Genomic DNA, 28000 nt, shown 5'->3' on the forward strand with positions numbered 1-28000 from the left:
CCCTGGTGGTGGTTTGGCCTAGAGAGCACTATATAAGTGGTGTTCTTCAGGCACTAACTTCTTCAGCCTACTCAAGCTCAACTGATGACGGGTGAATTCCCCGAAACACTGGGCACTGCGCAGGCCTGAGGGAACGGTGCTTTCTTGCAGGTTTGCCGAATGGAAGGTTTGACATGCTCCTCGTGTGCGCTGGATGGTAGTCGTGAGTCAGTCAAGTGTCAAGTTCAGCAGGAAGCGTGTGTTCCACGTAGGAGCAACCAACCTTCATTTAAAAACTGTTGAGCTGTGCATGCAATACCCAATGGTCATCTCTCTTTCCCTATCAATGTGTTCTCTTCTGCTATACAGATTGCATCCTTCTCTGCCCCTTGTTGCTACTACATCAGGACAGCGGAAGTTTGCCAGTCCCGGAGCCGAATACTCCAGCAGTGACAGTGATAGCGATTGTGACGGCCATTCTGCAGCGAAGTCACGGTCTCCACAGCCACAGCCGCCACCGCCACAGCGTGATAACTCCCTACGTATCTGGTCGCTCGCTGCCACCACCGGGAGCTCAGCCGAGTCTGAACTGACGTAGGCAGCTGCATCCACTGCCAAAGCAACTGAAGCCGTGTTTTCTGTTTAGGATGCCGTGTGGAATGTGGAGCTTACATGTGATGTGATCCACCCCTCTATCGTAGTTTTCTTGATCTGTTACTGCGCAGATGTGATTCGAACACATAGTGTACAGGTGAGTACGCCCATGACATGTTGAGTGTACATCTCCTTACTGCTGCAATCGTGTGTTCCCCACCACCATCATTGCAACAAAGGCAAGAGATTCAAATTCTAGGTCTGCCGGGTGCAATTCTTTTGTTAGCACATGCTCCGCGTCCATTAGACACATGGTGCAATTCCCCGCCATGTTATTCTTGCTAGAATACATACCCTATCAATCCATGATAGAAGATTGTTTTATCTTCATCATTCTGCCACAACATGGCTGTGCTATCATTGCCATGCACATGCGGACGGCTACGGCATTGAGTGCTATCATTGCCATGCATATCCGGACGGACGGCTACGGCATTGATCACCACACCTGTTACACCTACAGTCCATTCATAAAAAGATGGGCTCTGGCTCTGGCGAGCTCCCGTATTTGGCGATTTTTCGTGATTTAATCGTACACAGTGCAGTGCTGCGAAATTTGAAATTTGAAAAAGGGTACCTGAACTGGGGTTCGAACCGCACAATGCACTGTTGCAGACGGGGTCAAACGGCCTGGATTTTTATGGTTTTTCTCAATTCAATGCTTTGGGGGCAAAACCTGACCGAAATCCTATTCTTGTTATGGCTTGCTTTTTGGAGAAAAAAACTTCAGAAACATAATTGGAAGAGGATTCCATAGAGGATTGCAGAAAAAAATTCTAAAAAAACTCAACGTTTGACCCATTTATGGCCAAAAGCTAGAAGTTCATTTTTTTCTGAATGGACTGTAAGCTGCGTCCATTATCTTGTGAATTTCTCCCCTTCTGGAGTTTTGGGCCACGTTATCCATGGGATCGGAAGGAAAAATAGTAAACAACATACCACAGCACTTCTTGTCACGTGACTGCCCCTGTAACGTATAACAACAGCCAAACATTCCATGCGTCACTGCACTACAAGCATGCACAACAGTAACACCAACAGCAACACCAGCAAGTCGGTTAGAAAACAATGCTCGGATTATTAGAAACTGTAAGGCACGGACCAGCACCAGGGCCCTGCTGAATGCATTCCGGTTATGGCAACGAATAGAAATGAGAACAACTAGCATATACGCACGGTATAAATGCAAAGCCAACGATCAAGGAAAGCATAAAACTCTGAAGACGTTGAGAAGATGCCATCATGTCATCACTCACTGATGGCTTCTTGGGGTCGGGCAGGGCAGCAACGCAGTGCCAAAGAGTAGGCAGAAGTTAGTAGTAGGAAACAGCAGAAGCAAAGGAGGAGTAGCTGATGGTGACGGGCACTGTGTTTCTCTGGCATCCGCATGCCCTGCAGAAAGTATTCAAACTGCAGTGATAGAATGACGTAGTAGCTAAACGGGAGAAGAAAATAATGATGCAAATGGCCCCTGCTGCCTGGACCTGGGTAATTGTGGATATTGACAGTGGCGATTGGCTGCAGCAGAGGGGGTAATCTGGCATATCATGTGTTCTAGCTCTTTCTCTGTCAGCAGCAACAGCGGCAGCAGCAACAGCGTCAAGTTTATCTCCAATAATCTAGCGATATGAGAAGGGGGTGGAAAGGGAAGGGGAGGGGGGGGGGCAGTAAATGTGAATTCATGGGAATGAACTGAAATGCGACACGCTAGCATGTACACATACGTTTGCATTGTACATAAACATGAGCATTGACTATGGAACAGTGTAGAATACAGGTGGGTATGTACATATGTTGCTGTTACAGGACTGACTGGCATTGGTGGTGAAGTTGACTTGGACAATGTCAATGTGCTTGGACAACACACACACACGCATACGCATACATACGCATACACGTGTGCGCGCACACACACACACGTACACACATGCTTATTCGTCAATGCTGGTTGGAGTGCTGATGCTGAGCATGCAGGTGTAGCCACCTTCAGCTGTTGCCATGCTAATGACAGTGCTAATGACAGTGGTCGTGTCTCAGAACAAGCCAAGCCAGCTACCGGTGGTGGTCACCTGCTGATGGTGCGGTTTGTCAGGAATATTGCACTGCTGAGCTTGCCACACATACACGCGCGCGCGCGTTCTCCTGTCCTGCTTCGGAAATGCAATATAGTTCGTTGAATGGGACATGTCCGGCTATCTCTCTCTCTCACACACACACATTCGTGTTGACTAAAAAATAAAATAGTTGTTGATGACACCGATGATGCTGACGCTGTTGCCCATCCACTTTTACAGAGACTATTGTCAGGCCAAAGTCCCACCGCCGCTGCTGCCGCTCACATGTATGCCTGCCTCAGGCCAGGCTGTCGAGGTGATGATCAGAAACTCAGAATTCCACCTAGATCTCAGCCAGCAGCAGCAGCTAATGGCGCATTGGACGCCGTTGACCCTGGACTGGCGCTGGCCGCGTTGGAGCGGGTACGTTCTCCTCGGGAACGGCAGCTGTACCCGGCGGTGCTCCTGGTCGCGGCCTTGGAGCCATACCCATGGGTGGTCCGCCACCGATCACACCTTGCAGCTGCTCGAAGTTACTGGCTTTCAGCTTGCCGGGCTTGGCACGCACTGGCGGTGGACGGGATGAAGAAGAGCCTTGCCCCTGGCTACCGAACATTCCTACCTTGGCCGAAACACGGTCCAGTGACGCTGATGATCCGGGTCCGAATGTGGATACATTGCCGCTAGAGCTGGGTGTGGCAGGTTCTGACGTCTGCGGCTGGACAGTCAACTGGTGTGACGCATGAGAACCGTACTCGCCTGTACTGCGCCGTCTATTCTCCTCATCTTGTGGCTCACCTGTGCATCATAAACATACACACACACGTGCGCGCACACACACACACACACACACACACACACACACACACACACAGACCTGGAATGACATACCGGTACACAACGAGATTTTGACCGTGGGAAGAAAATGAGTACAGTAAAACTCCCCTTTAAATCCGGACGTCCCTAATCCAGGCGCACGTGCGTCTACCGGGCAGGGCACCTTTCTGACCCATCTACAGTCACAAAAATCGGCTTTTCAACGAAAAACTCCCCCAACACTATTGGTGTAAGTAAGAAGTTGTTTTCTTGCTTACGATAAGTATGTATGTTTAGAGTTACGGGCCGTGCCCAGTCCCAACCTGCCCGGATAAGGGGAGTTCTACCGTAGTTTCACCAGGGCACTGTACGAGTAAAACAGACATACGTTTAATGACTCTAAGCCTTCCATTGTACGTAAGTGATATTACACACGAATAACTTCATACCAGTATTAAACATGATGATGAAAGTAGTGTATGAGTGGATCATAGTGTAGGAGACTCACCTAGATGATCCATGTCATGCGGTGCTGATGCAGGTCCACTGCCACCGCGATTCTTCATCTCATCGTCTTCTGGTAAGGTGAGCAATCCGGCGGCTGTAGGCGCTAGCTGTGTTTGACTGGTCTGGGAATGGCTGCGTTCAAATACCGTTGTCTGCGATGTCTCCAGCGTTGACTGGCTAGCCGAGAGGTCCACAGAATCCTGCACAGGGCGTGCACATGTACATACACCGGTTATACTCATATACTCAGACCTCGGCTATCCGGATACCCTAGCTAAGGGCACTTCGGTCTACTGGGCACCCTTTGGGCGAGTTTTAGTGGAAATATTACTACTCTTTTGTTGTTACATGTATCAGTGGAAAAGGTGCCATCAATTCAAATGCCATATTTGTGGCCTTTCCCCACCAACATGTATGTGATTCGGGATTACGGGGAGTACCCGGTTACGCATTGTTGCATTCCACACGTAGTATTAGCTCATTGTGCACCAGGCTCTATTGATGACTGCATGGTGAATGCTTCTGTGCCCTCCTGAACCATGTGGGGGACAGCACTTGGTATTCTGCATACACATGTAGCTGCTACACTTCGAACAACTGTGTCTCCTATTCTACAGCCTGAGTGCTAAGTTAGAACACACGGGCTCACATGTAACTATTGTTTTACGTACCACATGAACTCATATTCACATTAAACCTTACAGAAGGGTGCAGCATAACGTTACATCAGTGTATTGATGCACATGGCATGGTTACTTTGGAAACGCGTCCGATTACGTTACACTGTGATGTGATCTGACTTTATTTTCAAAGTAACACTGTACCTTAAAAAAAAACTCTTACTTATGCCAACTGCTAGCATGCTGTGCTCTATTTCAAAGTGTGTGTGTACGGGTAGTAGCCTGCATAGTACTGAATACAGCATAGGTCAATAGCGTGCTTAGAAGTACCAAGTTGTAGTGTGTGGTATCATGAGGCTGATAAGGGCTGTGTCACTTACTGTCTGGCTGCTCTGTGGCATAGCTGTGTTAGTCAGCTCCTGCAACCGTCACACAACACAAAACAAACACAGCAGTGCAATGCACATATGCACACACATATGCACACACATATGCACACACATATGCACACACATGTACACACACACACACCTCAGACCTCAGACCTCAGACATGCCCATCGCGGGAGCGATGATAGCGAACAGCTATGTTTTAGACATAGCAACTTGTGCTGGGATTACACCATTCAACAGCTTGCAAGGCTGACGAATTGACCGCCACTATTTTTAGCCTGGTATCCACCACACAGCTGTTTGAAGTGACTTTTTCTGGCCAGTGAATCCCTATTTTTCATTTTTCCATTTTTTTTTCTTTTCTTCACACACACACACACACACACACACACACACACACACACACACACACACACACACACACGCATACACGCATACACACACACATACACACACACACACACACACACACACACGCATACAGGTGCGGGTTACAATGTAGAATGTCCAGCAGTCACTGGTACAGTGTCAGAAAATTGACAATAGTGTGGTATACACAATACTATCTTTGGGCACATGTAGTCTGACATGGCTCCTTTCATCCAATTAATTAGTCCTGGTTCAGGTGGTTGCCTTGTCAGAGACTGAGTAGTCCCCTTGACTGGTTTTATGGTACTAAGAGTACCCCGACACGATACATGAGTCATGAGCACGAACCAGTGTTGTACTGCTAATATAATGCTATGAAACAGTTTGGGTGTTGCTCGCTCGCATTTAATCCGCCCAATCCCGGTACTCATGTGGGAGCGTCCCCGTAGAAGATGGAGGGTGTGTAGATCTACTATGAGCATTAGCAACTTTGTAATGCTGCGTTTTTGTAAAAACTTCATAAAGAGTCAGTCCATAAGTCTTGAGGAGACGAAGAGCATCACAATCTTCTACACGCTAGTGAACACGTATTGCTGGTATGTATGGGAGAAAAAAAAATACTTTCTCAAACACAACGAACAATGAAGGTTTTTAAAAAGAATGATTTAAATGATAATGTCTTAACGTTATTGGTTTTGACTACTTGGAAGTAGGTATGGTGACTCACCTTGACATAACTTGCCGGAATATAACCGCGTGAATCACCTATCACCGCATCCCACCAGTTGCCATCAGCAGTCAACTGGAAGACCTCGATCGTCTCGCCGCGTTTGAAGCTCAGCTCCTTCTCATTGCGTGCATCGTAGTCGTGCAGTGCATGCACCAAGCGCTGATCTAATCCGGATAACGAAACACAGAACATGTGCGCAGAATATTGTCAGCAAAAGAAACACGGCAGTGCCTGCGAGTTGAATGAGTGCCAGCCATTCATCAGGTAAAGCAGCAAGAAGAGTTCACACCATCACTTGTATAAACCTCATACCGTACACTCCTGCAGTGGCGAACATGCTACAGTGCTGCTGCTGCTCAATGAAATACAATCGTGTGAATCAGGTACAGTGAAACCTGTCTAAGACGATCGCTCAAGGGACCTTCAAAACATGGTCTCTGTTTCCGGGTTGTCTCTTTATCCAGGATCATTTGACTGGAAATAGCATCCCTTGATCCTGGTTTGAGTGGTCTTCTATGACAGGTGGTCTTCTATGACAGGTGGTCTTCTATGACAGGTGGTCTTCTATGACAGGTGGTCTTCTATGACAGGTGGTCTTCTATGACAGGTGGTCGCCTTGGCAGGTCTTACTGTACATGCTTCTCGCTGCGCCCCAGACTTGCGAACACTGATTATGTGAACTGGTGCAGGGGCAAGCTTGTCTCACACAATCAGTTTTCACTGAGCAGGACGACAGTTTCCAGCTCTGGCGTGCAATTCTCCAGAGTTCAATGACATCATTATTATTACTATCATCATCATCACCATCGCTGAACCTACCCTCTAGCTCTCCATCAGTCTCCGAGTCGGAGTCGGGCTCGACCATCTCCTCGTTGGCGCCACCAGAGATTTTCTGATAAGCTGCTGCGTATTGCTCCTCGTAGAACTCTGGTCCCTGGTTCTCCATGGTGTCATACGTAGCAGCGCCATCAGACGACTCTGGCACCGCGTATGTTGGCGACGTCGGTTCCGGCGGCACGTCGGCCTTAGGCTCGTCCGCTGCCGAACGCACACAACGAAAAGCACAGCATACACACATGGCATTAATGTGCATGCATGTGGTGTTCAACGTCACCTTTCTCCCACACTCTTTGAGTGCCTATGGGCATACATTAATGTTACATAAGTGCTCCACGCTACTCCCAAAGTCAGCCTATGTTTCCTTTGCATCAAGGCTGTAGTAGGCCCCACCATCGCTTTCGCTCTCTCTAGTTCTCAGTGAAATGCAAGAAAATATCTCTGAGCTAGAGTGTGAACCTTATATTAAAGTTCTTTTAAGAAAATTAACAACCTAAACCACCTATGGGTACTGTTGCTTTACCTGGCGGTACTGGATAGTCAATTTCATAATCAGGTGCTGCAGGTGCAGGTGGCGCACTAGCCTTGCCACCACCACTACCACCACCGTCATTGACATCATCAACCACCGGGTCGCCAAAGATCTCCAGCCGATTGTCCAGCATGAACAAGCAGGTGCGGTTGACCAGCGGCATGCCCTGCGCCATGATCTGAGGATCCATGGGCGGGTTGCCGATCAGCGTGGGCCCAAAGACCAGCGCAATATTACTACCCGTCATCTTTGTGTGTTCACAAAATACGGAAAAGCTGAGGAGAACAACAAAAGCACACAGTCAAGATGAGGTTAAGTGTCCACTCATACCGAAAATCATCCCAAAGGGCAGGGATGTTGGAATCTGAATATTCGCAGACTGGCGCATGCTGAAGTCGAAGACCAGAGAAGTTTGACCCAGCTCATAGGAAAGCGGGACACATCCAGGGCCAAGTGCTGCATCAAGTTACACGTATAATGGTATGCATGGTGCCAAGCAGTCACTACAAAACGAGAGAGCTTGGAAGCTCAGGGCCCTACGCTATGCTTTTTTGCCTTGATGACCTAGGCAAAAAAAGCATAGGGATGTTATAATTTTTTCATTTCTCCTATTTTTTTTTAAGACATAACCTGGGATTAGAACCCGCACTATCGCCCTGCATGCATCCCCCGATACACTTCGCATACATACTAATTCTTCCAAGTTGCTTCACGTTATGATCTTGCATTTGAAAGCCCTATTTGAATATTGTGGCCAGCTGTTTGTGGCCAGCCAGCCGTCTTTGATGGTACGGTACGGTACTGTACGGGACAGATACGGTCGAGGGTAATACAACACCGTCTATCACCTTGATGACCTAGGCAAAAAAAGCATAGGGATGTTATACATTTTTCAATTCTCCTATTTTTTTAAGGCATAACCTGGGATTCGAACCCGCGCTATCGCCCTACATGCATTCCCCAATACACTTCGCATTCATACTCATTCTTCCAAGTTGCTTCACGTTATGATCTTGCATTTGAAAGCCCTATTCGAATATTGTGGCCAGCTGTTTGTGGCCAGCTTTCAATTCTCCTATTTTTTTAGGCATAACCTGGGATTCGAACCCGCGTTATCGCCCTACATGCATTCCCCAAGACACTTCGCATTCATACTCATTCTTCCAAGTTGCTTCACGTTATGATCTTGCATTTGAAAGCCCTATTTGAATATTGTGGCCAGCTGTTTGTGGCCAGCTTTCAATTCTCCTATTTTTTTAGGCATAACCTGGGATTCGAACCCGCGCTATCGCCCTACATCCATTCCCCAATACACTTCGCATTCATACTCATTCTTCCAAGTTGCTTCACGTTATGATCTTGCATTTGAAAGCCCTATTTGAATATTGTGGCCAGCTGTTTGTGGCCAGCTGTGTTTGATGGTACGGTACGGTACGGGACAGATACGGGATAGCGCCAGGCGTGACACAAACAAACAAATTCGAAATTAAAGCTGTGTGGACCCTGGCTAGCGTCAGACGTTACTGAAGTAACGTCTTCAGCATAGCTACCGGAATAACGCACATTTTGTTCATGAAGCCACAATGCGCAGAGCGTCACAAGTCTTTGACCCCAACTGATACTTCCCTGTACGGCTATGCCTCCTTTAGAGACTCAGCATCGAGTCCCATAGAGGTGGAGTTTAGCAGCCAACTTGTTCCCATTCCCTTTCGTATGTGTACACACTGTAGTTTATGGCATCGTGCCGAATACGTATCCAGGAAAACTGTGCCCTTGTTAGTAATTTGGAGAATGAACAAGAGAACTCACTCTTCTAGAAACTTGAATAGAAACTGCAGCAGATGTTGTCTGTTCACGGGCAGGCTGTGTACTAATCGTCTGACCTCGTCAATCATTCGGCGATTCTCATCTCCAGCTAGCAGATAAGGAGAGCGGCACAGCAGCAGCAATAAAGAAACGCAGTCATGTGCAGGTAATGGGTTGTTCTCCAGAATACGCACATTAACGTCGTAGGCCCAAACGAACAGGCAAATCCCGCTCATGCAGGCAGTGTAACAGCAATGAATTCCATATCAATGCACCTAGCACTATAGTAAGACATGTACACTGGTGATATACACATGCCCAATATCGAAACCAGTTGCTCCGATACACAATGAGAAACCTCACCATCGATCGAAAAAGGCCGTCCAAGTTAAGTTGTGCATTTCCAGTGGCTGTTCACTACATCCCAGTTGCAATGTACATGTACATTGCAACTGGGATGTAGTGCAAGTACAGGGACAACATGCAAGCCTACAAAGAAGTGGAATGGTCGACAGCACGGTGGCATCAGTCCACTTACCTCCCGGATGCACAGCAATAAGCGAGTGGTACATTGACGCGGGGAACATAGACTCTGTCAAGTCACGGAAGTACTGCTTGAGAAGACTAGCGACAGCATGCACATCAACGAGATCATTGTCAATCAACGGGTCAATACCTGCCGCAAATCAGCACACAAAACAGCAGAACACTGCTACGTATACATGTATACAGATGACTTTTCTCTCAGGGTGCACACAGCATGCAATGTGTTTAATGCATAGACAGCTCAGGGTTCTAGCCAAAGGGAGGGGGGGGGGGGGGGTGCAGCGTACACGTATGACGATAACTTTGGAAAGTGTAACAATGATACAACTCTGTTTTCTTCACCTTTGTTAAACTGTGTGTGTGCGTGTGTAACAAACTCTGTTTTCTGTCTGATGTATCACAGCGAACCTGCAATTCCATTATCACCAAATCTGCTACTCCACGAGCAAAGCAATCCATCATCGCTGTAAACCTGCTACTCTGCGTGACTGAAGCAAAGCAACATGTTAGAATCCATCACCTCGGTAAACCTGCTACTCTGCGTGACTGGAGCAAAGCAAAGCAACATGTTAGAATCCATCACCTCGGTAAACCTGCTACTCTGCGAGAAGCAAAGCAACAGGTTAGCCGGCATTGATTGAAGAGAGGAAGCGCCACTGCGAAGAAGACGATCACTTGCACGGCACTCAAAGAGAGGTAGCGCTACTGCGAAGAAGACGATCACTTGCACGGCCGCACTCGAAGAGAGGTACAATCATGTAACTGTGCTAAGAAGAAGACGCCAATATGATCACCTGCGATACATCTGAACTTAATGAATGAATGATGCGATGCACCACCGAGCAGTGATGTACGCTCAAGTGTGTAGATCTACGCTGAATAGATCTGTTCACGATCTGCAAGTATGGAGGTAATTGGCGCTCTTGTCTGGGAGGTACTAGTATATCAAAGTCATGAGAACGAACGTGCATTGCGACATTGTCTCAGCGGTTTGTGGGTATTTCGCTCGTCTCGTGATCAAGAAAATGCTAACACATGCATACCGAGACGACGGGCGCACACCTCGCGATGGAGAAAATGCAAACGCATGCATACCGTATTTTCCGGAGTATAGTGCGCACTTTAGATGTGCTATTTTAGGCCCTAAATCGCAGGTGCGCACTATGCTCCGAATACGAGATGCATGTACTTCAATGAAGATTAAAGTGCGCACCCCCAATGAAGATTGGGGGTGCGCGTTATACAAAGGTGCGCACTATACTCCGAAAAATACGGTACCGAGATGATGGGCGAGCCGTCGTTTGCCATGGAGTAGGTTGTGAACGAACGTGCATGGCGGCATTGTCTCAAGCGGTTTTGCAGGTATTTCGCTCACCTTGTGATGAAGAAAATGCAAACGCATGCATACCGAGATGATGGACGAAGTGTCGTTTGCCATAGAGTAGGGTGGGAACGAACGTGCACGGCGGTGTTGTCTCAAACTGTTAAGCAGCTGTTGCATCATCTACAGACGTCTGACCAGTTGGCATTGGTCATTGTCTTGCAGATGCTTGTTTAAACTTGTTCTCGACTGATCCACCCTCATCACCTGCTAGCTGAACGTGGTAATCATGACGAAGCAGAACATGTTTTCTTGCTATAAAACCTCCTCCCTTCCTCCACCCAGTATCACTTACCGTACTTGCGCGATTAGAGCCCTCTCTTGAATAGTGCCCTATCTCGAATAGTGCCCTAGTCTCCAAGAGCCAGTGAAAAATAAAGCCCTCTCTTGAATAGGGCCCCCCCCCCCCCCGTCTTGTAACCAAGGCCATGTGCAAGTTTGGTGTTCTTTTGCTAATGTTCTTGGCCATTGCTTTGCACTGGTGTTTTCAGGAACAAAATCGCAGGTCTTGTTCCCGTTTCTGTGGAGTCATGAGCGTTTACAGTACACTTTAGGCCCTGTTTTCTTTGTTTTATGCTATATGACGCGAATGTACCAGCAATGAAAAAATATTGCCCTCTCTTGAATACTGCCCCATCTGTGATGGACATTAAAAAATAGTGCCCCAGGGGCACTAATCGCGTGAGTACGGTATCCCTCCAAGGTTTAAAAAAATTACTTACTACCAGCCAGCTAGCCTTTATAATGTTCTCCTCTACATTTCCCAAAACGTTTGTTAGCGATGGCATGGAGAAAGGCTTGCAAACCAAGTCTAAGGGTAGAAGGCGAACATATCCAGACCTTGCACCTGGTGCAACGTTCTTCCCACCCGATAGCACTGTTTCGACCTTTCTCTGCGAGGGTGTTGCTAGGAAGGGCAAGTATGCTCAAGTAACCATTGAGCTGCCGATTGAGCTGCCGATTGAGCTAGTCGATGTGGTCAAGTCAGTCCTGAAGGTATCACCGTCCATCCGACGCGCAATATCTTCTGAGCGGGTTCACAGGTTATCTACAAACTTCTTCCAAACGAAGCTTTCAACACCCAGCTCCAGCGGGAAGAAGGTGGGCGTGGACATATATGTAAAGATCACATCCACTATTTCCATGCATAGCCAGCAATGGCATGTCATCACGTACATTGATAATCAACATAATTTTTCGAATCGACCTTTTTTTCAGGATCACTTTTCAACGAGGACGAAGCAAAGTCGGCCGAACGAAGCCTAGAGGAAGAAAATCACCCTCTCCACTTCACCATCACGATACTGACATAGATACGAGATGAAACAACTAAAAAATCCACAAGAAAACTGTACGACCATCATCGCGCTGACTTTGGTCTGACTTTGGTCTGAGAATTTCTATCACGATCAAAAATGTACGAGGAGCACTCAAAAATAAGCAACAGACGTACCTCTATCGCTCTCTACTCCTTTTTCAAGGCACAAAAGTCGACTCTCCACTTTCAAACCAGGAACCAGACATACCAGTGGTCCTTTTCAGCTGCTCCACGAGCGCAGGAAATGTTCACCAAGGGGCGCAGAGCAGCATCCATTCCAGAAAAAGAGCTAAAATACGAGTGAGACTGCATGCCTGAGTACATGAGTACATGTATGAGTACATGCAGAAAATAGTCAATTTCAGCGTTTCTGCTCCAAACAGAAACTAGCTTCGACTAGAAACAAAGATTACACCAAAGGATCAAACAACAACCATTTTCTGCAGTTTTTTTGCAGATGGCTTCCTTGTGCTTGGCCCAGCACGCCAAAAATCACACCTCGGAGGAGTACAAAAATTACAACTCTCAGATGTCCTCGATTGCTGGCCATGGATGACTTTGTGCTGAACACGACGCAAAACATGCCGTTTCCTGTCAGCTGTGTCGTGGTGGGGAGATCAGAAGAAGTACAAGTGTACGCTTGGTCAAGCAGCTGGATGACGAAGCGTTACCAATAAGACAGAGATGGGTCCAGGAACTCGTCCTGCATCCCTGCAAACAATGGGTGCAGGGTTGGCTGCCGCTCCTCAGGGCAAGGAAGAAATGGATGAAGCCCTTTGGCAAGCTAGCACTAGATGACGAAGCGTTACCAATAAGACAGAGATGGGTCCAGGAACTCGTCCTGCATCCCTGCAAACAATGGGTGCAGGGTTGGCTGGCGCTCCTAAGGTCAAGGAAGAAAGAGAAGCCCTTTGGGGCGATGTCAAGGTTGATGGCCATACTCTAGCTCCACGCGAGATGGGTCCAGGAACTCGTCCTGCATCCCTGCAAACAATGGGTGCAGGGTTGGCTGCCGCTCCTCAGGGCAAGGAAGAAATGGATGAAGCCCTTTGGCAAGCTAGCACTAGATGACGAAGCGTTACCAATAAGACAGAGATGGGTCCAGGAACTCGTCCTGCATCCCTGCAAACAATGGGTGCAGGGTTGGCTGGCGCTCCTAAGGTCAAGGAAGAAAGAGAAGCCCTTTGGGGCAATGTCAAGGTTGATGGCCATACTCTAGCTCCACGCGAGATGGGTCCAGGAACTCGTCCTGCATCCCTGCAAACAATGGGTGCAGGGTTGGCTGCCGCTCCTCAGGGCAAGGAAGAAATGGATGAAGCCCTTTGGCAAGCTAGCACTAGATGACGAAGCGTTACCAATAAGACAGAGATGGGTCAAGGAACTCGTCCTGCATCCCTGCAAACAATGGGTGCAGGGTTGGCTGGCGCTCCTAAGGTCAAGGAAGAAAGGGAAGCCCTTTGGGGCAATGTCAAGGTTGATGGCCATACTCTAGCTCCACGCGAGATGGGTCCAGGAACTCGTCCTGCATCCCTGCAAACAATGGGTGCAGGGTTGGCTGCCGCTCCTCAGGGCAAGGAAGAAATGGATGAAGCCCTTTGGCAAGCTAGCACTAGATGACGAAGCGTTACCAATAAGACAGAGATGGGTCCAGGAACTCGTCCTGCATCCCTGCAAACAATGGGTGCAGGGTTGGCTGGCGCTCCTAAGGTCAAGGAAGAAAGGGAAGCCCTTTTGGGGCAATGTCAAGGTTGATGGCCATACTCTAGCTCCACGCGGCCGTCGTCACGGTCCTTCAAACGCCGGTGGTATTGTTCGTGATGGAGTCTTTCATTGAAGCGCACCTGTGTCTGACCCAGCTCGATCTCCTGTCGGCTGGAATCGCAACACGTTTCCACACAACGGCCCAGGCCGCGGGTTTCACGCTGGCTCGCGTGATCACGGATGCTTCACTTGTGGAGATCCTTCCCACTTCCGTCACGACTGTCACCAATCTACACTTGGCGCTCGTCAGTCGGGAAACCGCTATTGATTGGCGGCGCTGCTCGGCAAGCTCCAGTCGGGAAACCGCTATTGATTGGCGGTGCTGCACGGCAAGCTCCAGCCGGGAAACCGCTATTGATTGGCGGCGCTGCTGCTCGGCAAGCTCCAGTCGGGAAACCGCTATTGATTGGCGGCGCTGCTGCTAGGCAAGCTCCAGTCGGGAAACCGCTATTGATTGGCGGCGCTGCTGCTCGGCAAGCTCCAGTCGGGAAACCGCTATTGATTGGCGGCGCTGCTCGGCAAGCTCCAGTCGGGAAACCGCTACTGATTGCTATTGGTTGGCGGCGCTGCTCGGCAAGCTCCAGTCGGGAAACCACTATTGATTGCTATTGATTGGCGGCGCTGCTCGGCAAGCTCCAGTCGGGAAACCACTATTGATTGCTATTGATTGGCGGAACTGCTCGGCAAGCTCCAGTCTCAGAGTCAATACTAGTAGTGTAGTAGTTCTAGCTCGCCGGTGCCGACTCGTACTGCTTGTGATCATTGTACCTGTTGTTGTACTGTTGGTGGACGCTCTCCTACTTCTGTACGTGTCCTGTTACTCATGTTCAGGCGTCATCTGCTGCTTTCCATCTGTCTACGTTGAGATTCTTCTCCAAGATACGAAATACCGCGCTCTTGTTGGCACCGGTTCTAGTGTTTCACTTGTGTCTGCTTCATTCCGGCACATCTGTCCCTGTGTCTGGTGTGACAGGCCATCTCCTCTCCACCGCAGGTACCGTGTCCCTCTCCGTTTGTACACTCTCATTCGCTGCCGCTCACAGCGTTTATGGTTGCTGCTGATATCACCTTGCTATTCTTCCACCTACATACATGTAGTCTTAGTCTATTCTTCTAGTTGATTTCTAGTTGATTTCTAGTTGATTTCTAGTTGATTTCTAGTTGATTTCTAGTTGATTTCTAGTTGATTTCTAGTTGATTTCTAGTTGATTTCTAGTTGATTGACCTTTCTTACCACCTCCTTTCTGTACTCTTTAAAACCCCTCTTCTCTTCCCATTTCTTCAGCTTTTTCAAGTTTTTTAGTTCATAAGCAGAATAGTCCAGTAGTCGAATACTAGTAGAATCCTTCTACTATAAACAAACCCTTTGCTACGAACGAGCGCTCTGAAGGTTCAGTAAAGATTTAGAAAGAGAGTCTTCAAGTTGAATGCGTGGCAATTCCCGTTCAGAGCCATTTTCCGGCGGAGTCATAAGACTCTCATGCTGTGTGTAAGCATACGGGTGATCTACATGACACTGTACTAGTATAGTCGCCATCACGGTATGGTGCAGCTTTGCGGACTACTACATGTGTAGGGTGAAACCCGATCCAACCTGCAAAGCAACGCGCACGCCTACACGGCCAGCAGCAACCATACAACTTCCAGGGCACCAAGGCCTGTGGATGATGACGACTTTGTCACTTTGGTGCCCAGTATTCGCTTTGAGTCGGAGTTCACCTAACACAACTGTACTATTAGTATATTACTATGTTACATGGACCACCTCTATACGGCCATACTCCGCAGAGTATACCTCTATACGGCCATACTCCGCAGAGTATACCTCTATACGACCATACTCCGCAGAGTATACCTCTATACGGCCATACTCCGCACAGTATACTAACCTTGCTCAAATTTCTGCTTTAGCTCATCAATTTCGTTTGCCGGACCAGGCACTCGAAATACACCTTCCGTCTTGTACCCTGTGCAGTAGAACAAACAAAAGAACCGATGGGCAAATATACACTGTGCCGCTGTACTCAATCTGCGGACACAACTGTCATGTATGGATTTTGTACAAGTGCCAACTAACCAAGTTCAACTCCATGTGGTCCAATACACACACACACACACACACACACCCGTGCACACACGTATGTGCACACGCACGCATGCACACGGAACACATCACCAACAGCATCTCCCGGTCATCGTGCAGCAGCCCTTTGTTCGACACAAACGTAGATTCAACGGTACACTTACAAGTCGCCAAACAAAGCACAGGATGACAACACGGAGGGGCAATCAGTGCTGCTTACCATGTATATTAATGTGTTTACAGCAACTACGAACCACCAGAGGCACAGGATCACCGCTTGCCTGTAGCACAAGCAATACAATCCAATGCAGTACAGTCCAATGCAATACAATCCAACACAGTACATGTACTCATTGCTCTGCTAGCTAAGAATGGCAATACCGCCTGCTGCTGGCAATACCGCCTGCTGCTGGCAATACCGCCTGCTGCTGGCAATACCGCCTGCTGCTGGCAATACCGCCTGCTGCTGGCAATACCGCCTGCTGCTGGCAACACCGCCTGCTGCTGGCAACACCGCCTGCTGCTGGCAACACCGCCTGCTGCTGGCAACACCGCCTGCTGCTGGCAATACCGCCTGCTGCTGGCAATACCGCCTGCTGCTGGCAATACCTGCTGCTGGCAATACCTGCTGCTGGCAATACCGCCTGCTGCTGGCAATACCTGCTGCTGACAATACCTGCTGCTGGCAATACCGCCTGCTGCTGGCAATACCGCCTGCTGCTGGCAATACCGCCTGCTGCTGGCAATACCGCCTGCTGCTGGCAATACCGGCTGCTGGCAATACCGCCTGCTGCTGGCAATGCCCAGCATTATGACAATGCTGACTAGAGAAGCACCAGGCTAACACCTAGTAGTATGATAGATGCACACGCTACTTCAAAGTAGGTGCATCTCGCCACACACTCGAAGAGTGTACATGTATGTGAGATTGACACTCTTTATTACATGCCTTGTACATGCCAGGTGTGGTGGATAAATTTGCCGGTCATTTCAACAATGGTTTGATGCCCGTGATGCCGTGTCTGCTTGTCTGTGTGCGTAAGATGTGTGTGCACATGTGTATGTATGTATGTACTCATGTAGATGTGTGTGTATGTGTGTATGTGTGTGTGTGTGTGCGTATGTGTACGTGTGTGTGTGTGTGTACGTGTGTGCGTGTCTGTGTGTCTGCACAAATCAGATAGAACTCTAAAGAAGATTGATAGGTGAGGGCAAAGAAGACAATGCACTGCAACTCACTAGGCAGTACTCATCGACACTTCCACCGAATAGCTTTGGCAGAGGTCTCGTTGCCCTTGCCACGCCAAGGGTCTGTTGAACTTCAATTTGCGTCAGTTTACTGTGAAGGCACACCAAACAAACCTCAGTTAATAGTTAATGCCGATAACGTACTGTTAGTACTGCATGTACCATAGTGTCTTGTACTGAAGCCTGTCTCATAGAAGCCTGTTTCATTGAAGCCTGTCTCATAGAAGCCTGTCTCATAGAAGCCTGTTTCATAGAAGCCTGTCTCATAGAAGCCTGTCTCATAGAAGCCTGTTTTGAATGCAAGCCTGGTTTTCAAGATACACTGTCGCCACATAAGCCTGGTTTTAGTGTTGACACACATAGAAATACCTGGTTTGAATAAAAGCCTGATGTGAATGGAAGCCTAGCCCGGACATCGGCTTCTACAGGAATAAGTCCGGCTTTAATGAACGACATTACAGTATTCATCAGTTGAAGGAGGTGAAACGGGACATATTTTAAAAGAAACAGTCATCACCTCCAGAACTCGAACCAGGGACCTTCGCAATTGGCCAGTGATACTCCACCACTGAGTTATTGTGCAGCAGTCATCCAAGCTGAGACCGTTTTTCAACACAGATTTTCTTTAGACTTCGAATATCACGCTTCCTGCGACATTACAAAGGCTGCTGGGACAAGTATCAGCATGTATCACAGAAAAGCACACGCCTTTCTCACAGACAAGGCTAGCGGTAAGCGCTAAGGTGAACAAACCATTGTGGGGACCCATGACACTTACTAGACATCCTGCTCCGTCAAGTTTGCTGTGAACAAACAGAAAACACGCAGAAAAAAGTTGTTGCCCCTAATGACCCCCTCGTCATGCCTGCCTGCCTGCCTACTCCGAAAACTGGCCAAAGCAAATTATTTATCTAATCAAACAGACCTACATGTACTTTGAAAGCTCAGACTGACATCTTAGTATATCAGTTTAGATCAGGTCAATGTACAGTGCAGCCAAATTTAGGCAACGTATCGGTGTACCACACGTGCAATGTACTCTACACATGTGTGCTTTCATATCCACAGATTTCAACGCCCATCCGTGTTGTTAACTAGAAAGAAATCACAGGGGATGGTCATCATTTGTTCGAACTGGGCACGTTTTGAAGCGAAAGTCAATGGACACGCATGCATGTGCAAGCAGTAGAGCTAACCTACCGAGTGTATTATCCATTAACGTATGCTGCGAGTCCCACTTGTCAAGGCACGTTTTGTTGCTTGATATCCTTTGCAGCACCTGCCAATTCAAAGAAGCAGTCAAATACACCAAATACACCAATCATCCGGTCACTGTACTGTTGTTTGCAGGCCAGACGCAATCAGCTACACGCTGCTGATTCATTGTCTTTGCTAAAAAAAAGCATGACATTGTCTTGTTTATACTGTAGAGCCATGGGCACAATTTTGGCTGCATAGTTCTTCACAAAACCAGACGCGGTTATTTGATCCCAGAAAGTATCATGTATAACGTTAGACATGGTCGTCAGTTGAACCTAACAAAGACATCTCTTTTAACCCTTTACCATCCGTGTGTACTTGAATCGATCTCTAGAGATCGATGGACATGCATACACTCGTAACTCGATCGATTCTTGTCGGAATGTAAAGAACTAAATATCTAGGAAGAAGCCGAAGAGCCCAGCTTTCCATTGCATCAATCGGTAAAGAGCTGTGATGTCGCATTCCAAAGATATTTCGCTCGACATTTCAGCTACGGCAAAAGTCGAATTTCTTTCCGAGTGACTGACCTTGAGCGGGGATTTTCCCCTCTCCTGACATGCTGAGTCACTTTGGCATGCTTTGAGCACGTGGGCAGCATGAAAAGGAACTCAAGCAAAAAAAATTGGAAAGTTTACGATGAAGGAGCGAGAAATGGCTGGCGAGGAGAGAATTTCCTCGTATATCCAGCGATGGGGTGTATTTGAAGCTCCCTGGCGCTTGCTATGTGGTCTTGGCAGTGTCCTGTTTGAGCTCAATGTACGCAGCTCGTGGAGAGCTTTCCAGAATGCCCAAGATTGTGAAAATTGGTTGATTAGAACCGAAGATATTCTCAGAATAAGGTGAGAATTATTGCATTTGGGACTGCTGGGGAATTTTGGTCGGATGGTAAAGGGTTAAACATGAGCCACCTGAAGAAGCCCAACAACATGAGGCAAAAATCGTTTTCTACAGAATCGCCTGAAGGTGACGGGAATTGGTAATCTCGTTTGGGGAGTGCGGTGGGGTAGCTGTACGTATTGCATGAAGAGTGCCATTGCGCGAAATCACGCGACACCTGTACATTTTCGATCTGCGGGATGAAGATGACGACGTCCATGCATCAGGTATCAAGGGGTAGTAAGATACTGGTATATTACTACTCCACGCCTCAAATCGTGCTGTCAAGCGTATGCGGGGGAGTGTAGCATGCCATCCCTTACACTTTCCAGCTCAGGGTTACCCTCGCTACCAATGGACGAAATTTCAGGGTCACAGCTTGCGCAACGGCTTTGTCCTGTGCGAATGGCCACTCGACAATACTCAGCACAAATTTTCTATTGCATGCATGCACAAAATGTTCAACTTTCGTATTTTTGGCGACTTTACCACCGTCGTGGAGGCTGGTTGGTGAGGAGCAGGTAGCCATCCCTTGTGGAATCAAACACATGGTTCCACAGTGTGGCTGATTCCGCAAGAGCCAGGTCCATACGAGGAACATTCGCTTTGTCTTTTGCCATCGAAGTAAGTCACTTTTCTTGTTCTCAGTGTTTTTTACGTTCAACGTTTCTGAGATTTTTGAATTATTCACTTTTCATTCTTTCATACTTTATTTCTTCATGTTCACTGCCTCACTTGCCTTCTGATCTGGAGAATGTGACGGAGGTGACTGTTGGTTACTGCCTGGTATAACGGTTGTCGTGCTGTTGCTGTATTTCCTTCCTGCTCGCGACGTTGTAGATCACAAACAATTTGAAATCACATGAATTGTACTTACCGTCGTGCGTGCGGTATTAGGAAACACTGTGCAGATTAGATCGTCGCAATGTATCTATATGTGTGTCTGGTCATCCTGTGCCACGCAAGAACTCCAACCAGACGCATTCGTCCTCGGCCCTGTTGATCGGTTGTCCACTCGTCTTTCCTTGAAGAACGATCGATCAAAAAAAATCGAGCTCGAGGACTTTTTGCAAAAAACGGCTGAAAAAAGGAAGAAAAAAGGGTGCTCAGAATGAGATTCGAGTACACAACCATGGTCCCAGCAGTTTATGTGGATGTCGCTCATAGATGCGCGATTTCGCGCAATGTGCAGCACAGTGAGATTGGATCAACTTCCCGCAAGGTTTAGGAATGGCCATTTAAATCTACACACATTGTCCAACCAGTATTAGTTATTCAAGGCTGAGCTACAGGCAAATCATCCATCTTAAACGATGCAGAGAAAAGGTGGACTTTATACACAGATAGTGTTTCTACACAGATCAAAGTGTGCACCGGGGCAGGCTACAGTATCTGAGTTGGGTAGTCTCCAAAGACAGCAGTCTCTTACTGCAGTGGTCGTTAAAGACACCGCTCTCTTACTGCAGAAGTTGCCAAATGCAGCGTCCGTTGTTGCAGTGGTCGCTAAAGACAGTGGTCTCTTGTTGCAGTGGTCGCTAAAGACAGAGGTCTCTAATCGCAGTGGTCGCTGAAGACAGCGGTCTCGGACTGTAGTGGTCGTTCAAGACAGATGTAGCTAAAGACAGAGGTCTCTTGTTGCAGTGGTCGCTAAAGACAAGAGGTCTCGGACTGCAGTGCCGGGTCGTTCAAGACAGCGGTGGTTTTGCTGTAGCGTCAACTTACACTGTATAGAAAGTCCATGTGCTCTTTGCGTTCATTCATGATACCACTCTTCACATTGCCAACACTGGTAGACCGAGAGTGACCCGATGGATTGGTCGAGGCTGCAGACAACAACAACAACAACAACAACAACAACAACAACAACAACAACAACAACAACAACAACAACAACAACAACAACAACAACAACAACAACAACAACAACAACAACAACAACAACAACAACAACAACAACAACAACAACAACAACAACAACAACAACAACAACAACAACAACAACAACAACAACAACAACAACAACAACAACAACAACAACAACAGTTTACACAATATCGCATGTCTGAATTCATATCGCATGTAACTCCACAACGGTGCCATGTGGTCGATTCCCACAGTCAATACAGACATGGCACATACACAAATAACTGCGATGTCGGGCATTACCCTGCGCCGCCTGCTGAGAACCAGAACCTTGACATTGAAGAAGCTGGTGCGTGCTCGCCAAAGACATTCAAATCACCTCACCTTTCCTCTGTACGTCAGGCGGCGGGGGTCCGGGATCTTCCTCAGGCTCAGTCGATGCATTTGCTGCGACATCAGCTGCAGACAGGCTGCCTGTTGGCTGCTTCGCTTTGCCACTGTCAAAGATCAAGGATTGTACATTGGCGACATTCTTCTCCACACATTCTAGTGTCTTGGTTTCCTGCAGACACAAACATAGGTTTGATAGTACACTCAGTAAAGTATGCCTCAGTATCAGCAATGGCAAATTGCAACAAAGTTCGTATCAAGTCACCCAAATCGAAGACGCAATCCTTAGATAGGTGAGTTCTACACATGACGCCTGCAGCATACACAGGACCTTGGACTAACATAGCATACACAGGAACTTGGTCTAACGTGGCTTGCAAATAGAAGGAGCATAATGATATCGTCTATGACAAGCAGTGAATGAACTTTCACAAGCCTTAGGTGCAGAGTTGGGCGATTACCTCTTCAACAGACAGGTGCAGACGACTGAGTTTCTCGAACAGCTGCGCTCGCTCCTTGTTCATCTCCTCAAATATACCGTCAATGACCGTGAGATGCTGAGGCTGAAATTGCATCAAAAACAAAGAATTCATACACACACACACGCGGTCAAGAACAGAAGAGATCAAACACATAACATATTCTGAGAAGATCCCCAGGTCCCAAGACCAAGGCACAAGGCACAAGGCACAAGACACAAGGCACAAGGCTTCCACAGCAATTATACCATCTACTTGTATATCAAGTGCACAGGACATCAGCCATACCCAGCACATCGTGTGCCAATCAAGACTTCTATGATATCACCTACCTCCTCCTTCTTGGCCGGTATAAATTGAAACTCGGGCGGTGGGTAAAAGTAGTTGCCGAAGTCCTGCATGAAGCGCTGCAGATCCTGCTTGGTATCCAGTTTTTGACACTGCTTGATACCGGAGTCAGCGGCCTCCCGTGCCACCACACTCATGCCTATCTCTGCTTCACTCTGCACACTGTAGATCTTACTGACTGACCATTGGAAGTCATAATCAGCATACTGAACGCATACAAGCACAAACACACGAGCACAAACACACACACGCACACACATACACACACATACACACGCACATACACACACACACAAATGCAGGTCATGAGCAAGCAAAGCACAACAAATCCAAGACACTGTGATGTAGTAAAATCAGACGCCGCGGGCCACAAGGATGAACTTTGAACAACATCAGTCATTTAGTATGAACACTGAATCGGCATGCAATGTGACACACCAGTCACGGTGACTTCTTACAGTACTACCGGCACCTCACCTGACAAGGTGCTTTGGACACGGACAAGATGACCAACATTTGTACAGGCATGCATGGTGGTTAGATCTATTCGTTCCACGTCTCCTGGATGTTTATAAAAGTATAAATTACGCGGAATGGAGTTAACACTTGCATCTTGCCCAGCACCTGCCTACAGCCTACTACACATACATGTACCTCATGACTGTCACACAACGGTACGTAGCACAAGATCACACCTAAGTGTACATGCAGACAAGTACACAGTTTGCAAGGTTATTGGAACAGTGGCATGTCAGACTATGCAGCCACAGAGTGATTTCGGGGCATGCATGGCTTCTTTAGCTAAGACTAGAGAGAGGATCACGTTCATGTAGTCAAGAGCATCAAGGTAGATGAGAGTAATCAATGCGACGGCTTGCAGTGATGCTTTTTGTGCACATGCGTTAATCGACAAGGCAGAGAAGCAGCTCTCAGAACACATAAGTCATAAGTGTCCAATTCCCTCTCCCCGAGCTCTAGGTGAAACCTCTGGACACTCCAACATACCTCAAATAGCTCAAATAGACCTTTGGAGAAGTATCGCTGCGTGTGCACGTTTGCACCTTTCAGATGCAGAATGTACTGGTTCCGCGCCTTGATGACGTCTCGCTTGTTAGCCATCATTGTTGTGATCAACTGGAGGAAAAACAGAAAATAAACACACGCATCATCCAGAACGCACGGGCCGATAAAAACCCTGGATTCCTTGCCGCTTAGCAAATGTTTTAAAACTATTCTTCGCAACAGGTGCAGCAGAAGACTACTTCTTGCCAGCAAGAGAATCACGTCCAAGAAGTCACTCTGACCTTCATTTCCTTCTTCTTGTCCTTCTCACTTGTGGCCGATTTCTTGCCCTTCGCACTTCGCGCCTGCAACTTGACCAGCTTGGCTTGAGACTCAGACATCGTGGAAAACGCAGCATGGTACGCCCTGGCTGCCTAAGAACAGAGCGAAGATTACGCCGCACAGCAGCGGTGTAGATTAGAGACAATAGCAGGGGTCTAAGCAGACTATAAGAGGAAATAATACAATGGCAGTGATAGTGGACATGTCATGCGTGTGCTTACCTCTGTCAAATCACGATGGGACCGCATCATGTCTTCGTGCATACCGATTCCAATTTCTCTCACCTGAGCATGTCGAAAAATGCATGCGCACGCACACGCGCAAGCATACAAACACACACACACACACACACACACACACACACACATATATATATATATGCGGGGCGCGGGAATGGTGAGCACTCACCAGGGCTCATGGCTCACGCGTTTTTGGCGGATCTTGGCTTCTGTCGCCGGTTTTCCGATGCCTTGGCGGGTGTGGTAGTCACCCCCTTGCCTGGCGTGAGTGATTCCCACAACACAATCCCCATCAACATTTTTACCACCCTAGGTCACAATTTGATATGTAACAATGCAGCACAAATCTGTATTGATGTGTTACCAGAAAGTCGCGCTGTTTCTCTACCCTGGCTATGCTCTATACTCTCAACATCTTTTTCCTCTTATAATCACGCTGATTTTGTCATCCCTTTTCCTCGCGCTACTGAAATGTACCTCCATCACTTTTGCCCCCTTCTCCCCTTCTCCGTATATATATATTCTAGCGATTGTTAGTCTTGGTCATATGCTGTCTGATGAAGTGTTCTGACACGAAACTCGGAGTTACAGCGGAATGAGACGTTTTTGATTCATTGCTGTGTAATATTTGTATATATATATATATGCGTACTTTGCATAGACACACACACACACACACACACACACACACACACACACACACACACACACACACACACGCCGGTGCACAAACACACGTGCGCACACACACACACATACACACACACACACGCCGGTGCACACACACACACACGTGCCCACACTTGCACGTACACACACATGCACACACACGTACACACACACATGTATACACGCACATACACAAATGTGCACGCACACACACACGTGCACACACACACACACAGACACAGATAACGTTATTGCATGACTGCCCTGACGGTGCACACAGTGTACACACAGGAGCACACTATCTACAATTTAATGCAAAACAAGCGAGGACCAATGCTTGTTTCGCAGTCATCAAAATTAATGGTGTCCGCACATAGTTCCTACATATTCGGCGTGTCAACACACGCATGCCGCTGTTGCCAACTTGCACACACCTTCCTATCCGAGAGGAACAGATGGCTCAACATAGCTACGCATATCATGCGCAAAGAGAAGATGATCAGAATGAGTTTGCTGCCGTGCGATATTACAAGACAATACCCAGCAAGGACGTGTGCCGCAGCAGCAGCATCCTCTACCAGCTTCCTGACAGCAGCAGCAGCACAGCAGCTTTGTTCAGAAGCAGTGACTGGACACCACGCTTTTATGGTAAAGTCTGTTTTCTCCTACTCGAGAGCATCCTGTAAAAGTGGACTTCTGGTGTAGACAAATACGCCTTCCATGCTCCTAAACACGGTTTTGACTAACATTGGTTTGTGGACATGCTTTTTCCGTAGTTGAGTTGAGAAGCAAGTCACAGTGAGCTGGTGTCTTACTCAATGATATGCATACGATTATGGTTATGGTTAGGACAAGTTGTGAGCTCACGAGTGTGTCTAAACTAACTTACTTCCATAGATCATGCAGACATGCTACCAGAACGACAATGAATTACCGAGTCGCACACGTAACAAACAAGAAAAGCGACACCAACCGAACAACATCGCCCTATCGTCACGCATAGCGACGGTAACGATCACCACTACTCGCCAGAGCGTTCATGACGTACACGACGTATGGTGTAAGGTGGTGTATGCTTGGTGCATGAGGCAAAACCGAACTAGTACGAGAACGAGTCGTACCGCACCATTCTGGCCTGATCACAAACTAAAAAAGAAAATATACCCGCTGTGCGATAAAACCGATTCTTTACAGAAACCCCAAAGCCAACATTTCGCTGGCCACTTCTGTTCTCAACAATGCCAGAGAAAGCAGCAGCAACTCCCGCTGCGTACCTTCTTTGCGATGAGGTTGGTGTCCTTGATAAGCATGTCGATTCGACTCAAAACGTCGTTGTTCAGCTGATCTGAATAGTGCGCACGCCGTCCAGCGAGGGCTTTAGCTTCCGCTAGCATGCCATACAGCAAGTCACTGGTGGTTGAGGATGGTGTTGGGGCCACACTGCAATCACACGCATGACGGAGACAGAACAGACACAAATCATACAATGCAACATGCACAGCCAGCAACAATACATGCAAACACTCATATCACAGAACACAGTAACAACAACAACAAAAAGTGAACAGACATTCTGAGTCAGATATGGCAAGAACAATCCATGAGCATGTTCCAAAGCACAGTCGCTATCGCGCTGCCGTCAAACAGCTAGGCAGGAGCGAGCACGCCAAGCGAACAAGCTCCACCGCAGTATGGTACTATTATGTGGCAAATGGGCACGATCATTAGCAGAATAACAAAATGCAATTGCCGTTGGCAGGTCAGGAAACGGACAAGGCACGACCTTCCTGACCAACTAGGCAAAGGTGGGGGGACTACGCAAGAACTGAAGCATCTCCTGTACATGATATGTTTGGGGATATCTTGAGTTCGAGCAGCAGGCCAGGGGCTAGCTTGAATGATTGGGTAGTTGCAAAAATCACACAAGAAAATAGCACTAACCCCTTCGTTGACGTAGAACTTCGCAATCTCGTCACACGTTCCAGAAAGCGATCGCTGCAGCTTTCTAATTTCTTGTTATAATCACCCTCGAGCTCCACGCGTTTTCGCAGGTACTCGTGCCACTCTTGCAGTATCTCCAACTTGTTCGTAGCCTTCTGGTCCAGGCAGAAAAGGTGCGAGTCGAACTGTCGCTTCAGCTCTGCAGCGAAGCACACACACACAGATAAACAAATAGGCAGGGAGAGAGACGTACATATCACCATGAAGCCAGGAACAGGAAAATATCTCTGGACACCTTGCTCCTCTATAGGCTTGCTGAAACGCAGCAGCAGTGCAGCGGTCGGTGGTCTTTAGAAACTATTCTCAGCAGCCAAGCTACCTCCAACGTATACAACAGATAGCAGCAGCGAAAGAAACAAACAGACGTACTTCCAGTCATGGCCTCCAGCTCGGCTACATCACGTTTCGTCGACGCCATGCTTACCACACACCAGTGGTAGAGCAGGCTCGCAGGACCTCCCTCACCAACTCGACGGCAGGTTAGTGAGAAATCAAAACAACATATGAACGCTACCACCACCACCACCACCAGTCCACGGCCGCCAAGATACCGCTACTACCCTCCTCCAGCAAATGCGTAGAACGCTCACATACATGTAGACTGGCCCGAGACCGAGTCACACAGGGACTAAACTCGAAGACTCGAAGTAGCGATCAAAAGGCTAGACGATACATGTACAATCTACTCGTCGATAGCATGCTGCCTCCCGAGTACGAGATCAGAGCATGTGACTCCAGTCGAGTCACTAGTCCAGACCCACAACTGGCACAAGGACTCTTGAAGTTGAAGGAGTGAAGGACCACATCATGCACATGCATATCGTGTGCAATGACAGAGACTGTAGACATGTCATCTGTGTATGTAGACTATGATGTAGATCTACTAATGAATATT

At 47.8% G+C, this 28000-nt stretch overlaps 2 protein-coding genes across 2 annotated transcripts in view; one reads left to right on the plus strand and one right to left on the minus strand.

The window, feature by feature from the left end:
* The window catches only part of LOC135809228 (telomerase Cajal body protein 1-like), a 12722-nt gene extending 11759 nt beyond the window's left edge, over positions 1-963 (plus strand). The window contains exon 11 of the mRNA XM_065322524.1: positions 349-963. Coding sequence (XP_065178596.1) covers positions 349-577 — 229 coding nt within the window. The 3' untranslated portion in view covers positions 578-963. The remainder of the gene's footprint in view (positions 1-348) is intronic.
* Positions 964-1687: 724 nt separating this feature from the next.
* Positions 1688-27783, minus strand: LOC135809227 (rho GTPase-activating protein 4-like; the record flags this gene model as incomplete). The annotated part of the gene is given in 23 exon segments (XM_065322523.1): positions 1688-3485; positions 4012-4210; positions 5011-5049; positions 6119-6285; positions 6941-7159; positions 7482-7765; positions 9300-9405; positions 9835-9972; positions 16192-16269; positions 16606-16666; positions 17625-17724; positions 18412-18436; positions 18834-18912; positions 21495-21595; positions 22020-22197; positions 22487-22588; positions 22837-23058; positions 23858-23986; positions 24157-24288; positions 24418-24480; positions 26379-26544; positions 27046-27244; positions 27475-27783. Coding segments are annotated over 23 exon segments (3267 nt in total). The 3' UTR covers positions 1688-3054.
* Between the last annotated feature and the right edge of the window lie 217 nt (positions 27784-28000).

The sequence above is a fragment of the Sycon ciliatum genome, chromosome 2 (genome assembly GCF_964019385.1).
Source record: "Sycon ciliatum chromosome 2, ocSycCili1.1, whole genome shotgun sequence".
NCBI classification, from domain to species: Eukaryota; Metazoa; Porifera; class Calcarea; order Leucosolenida; family Sycettidae; genus Sycon; species Sycon ciliatum.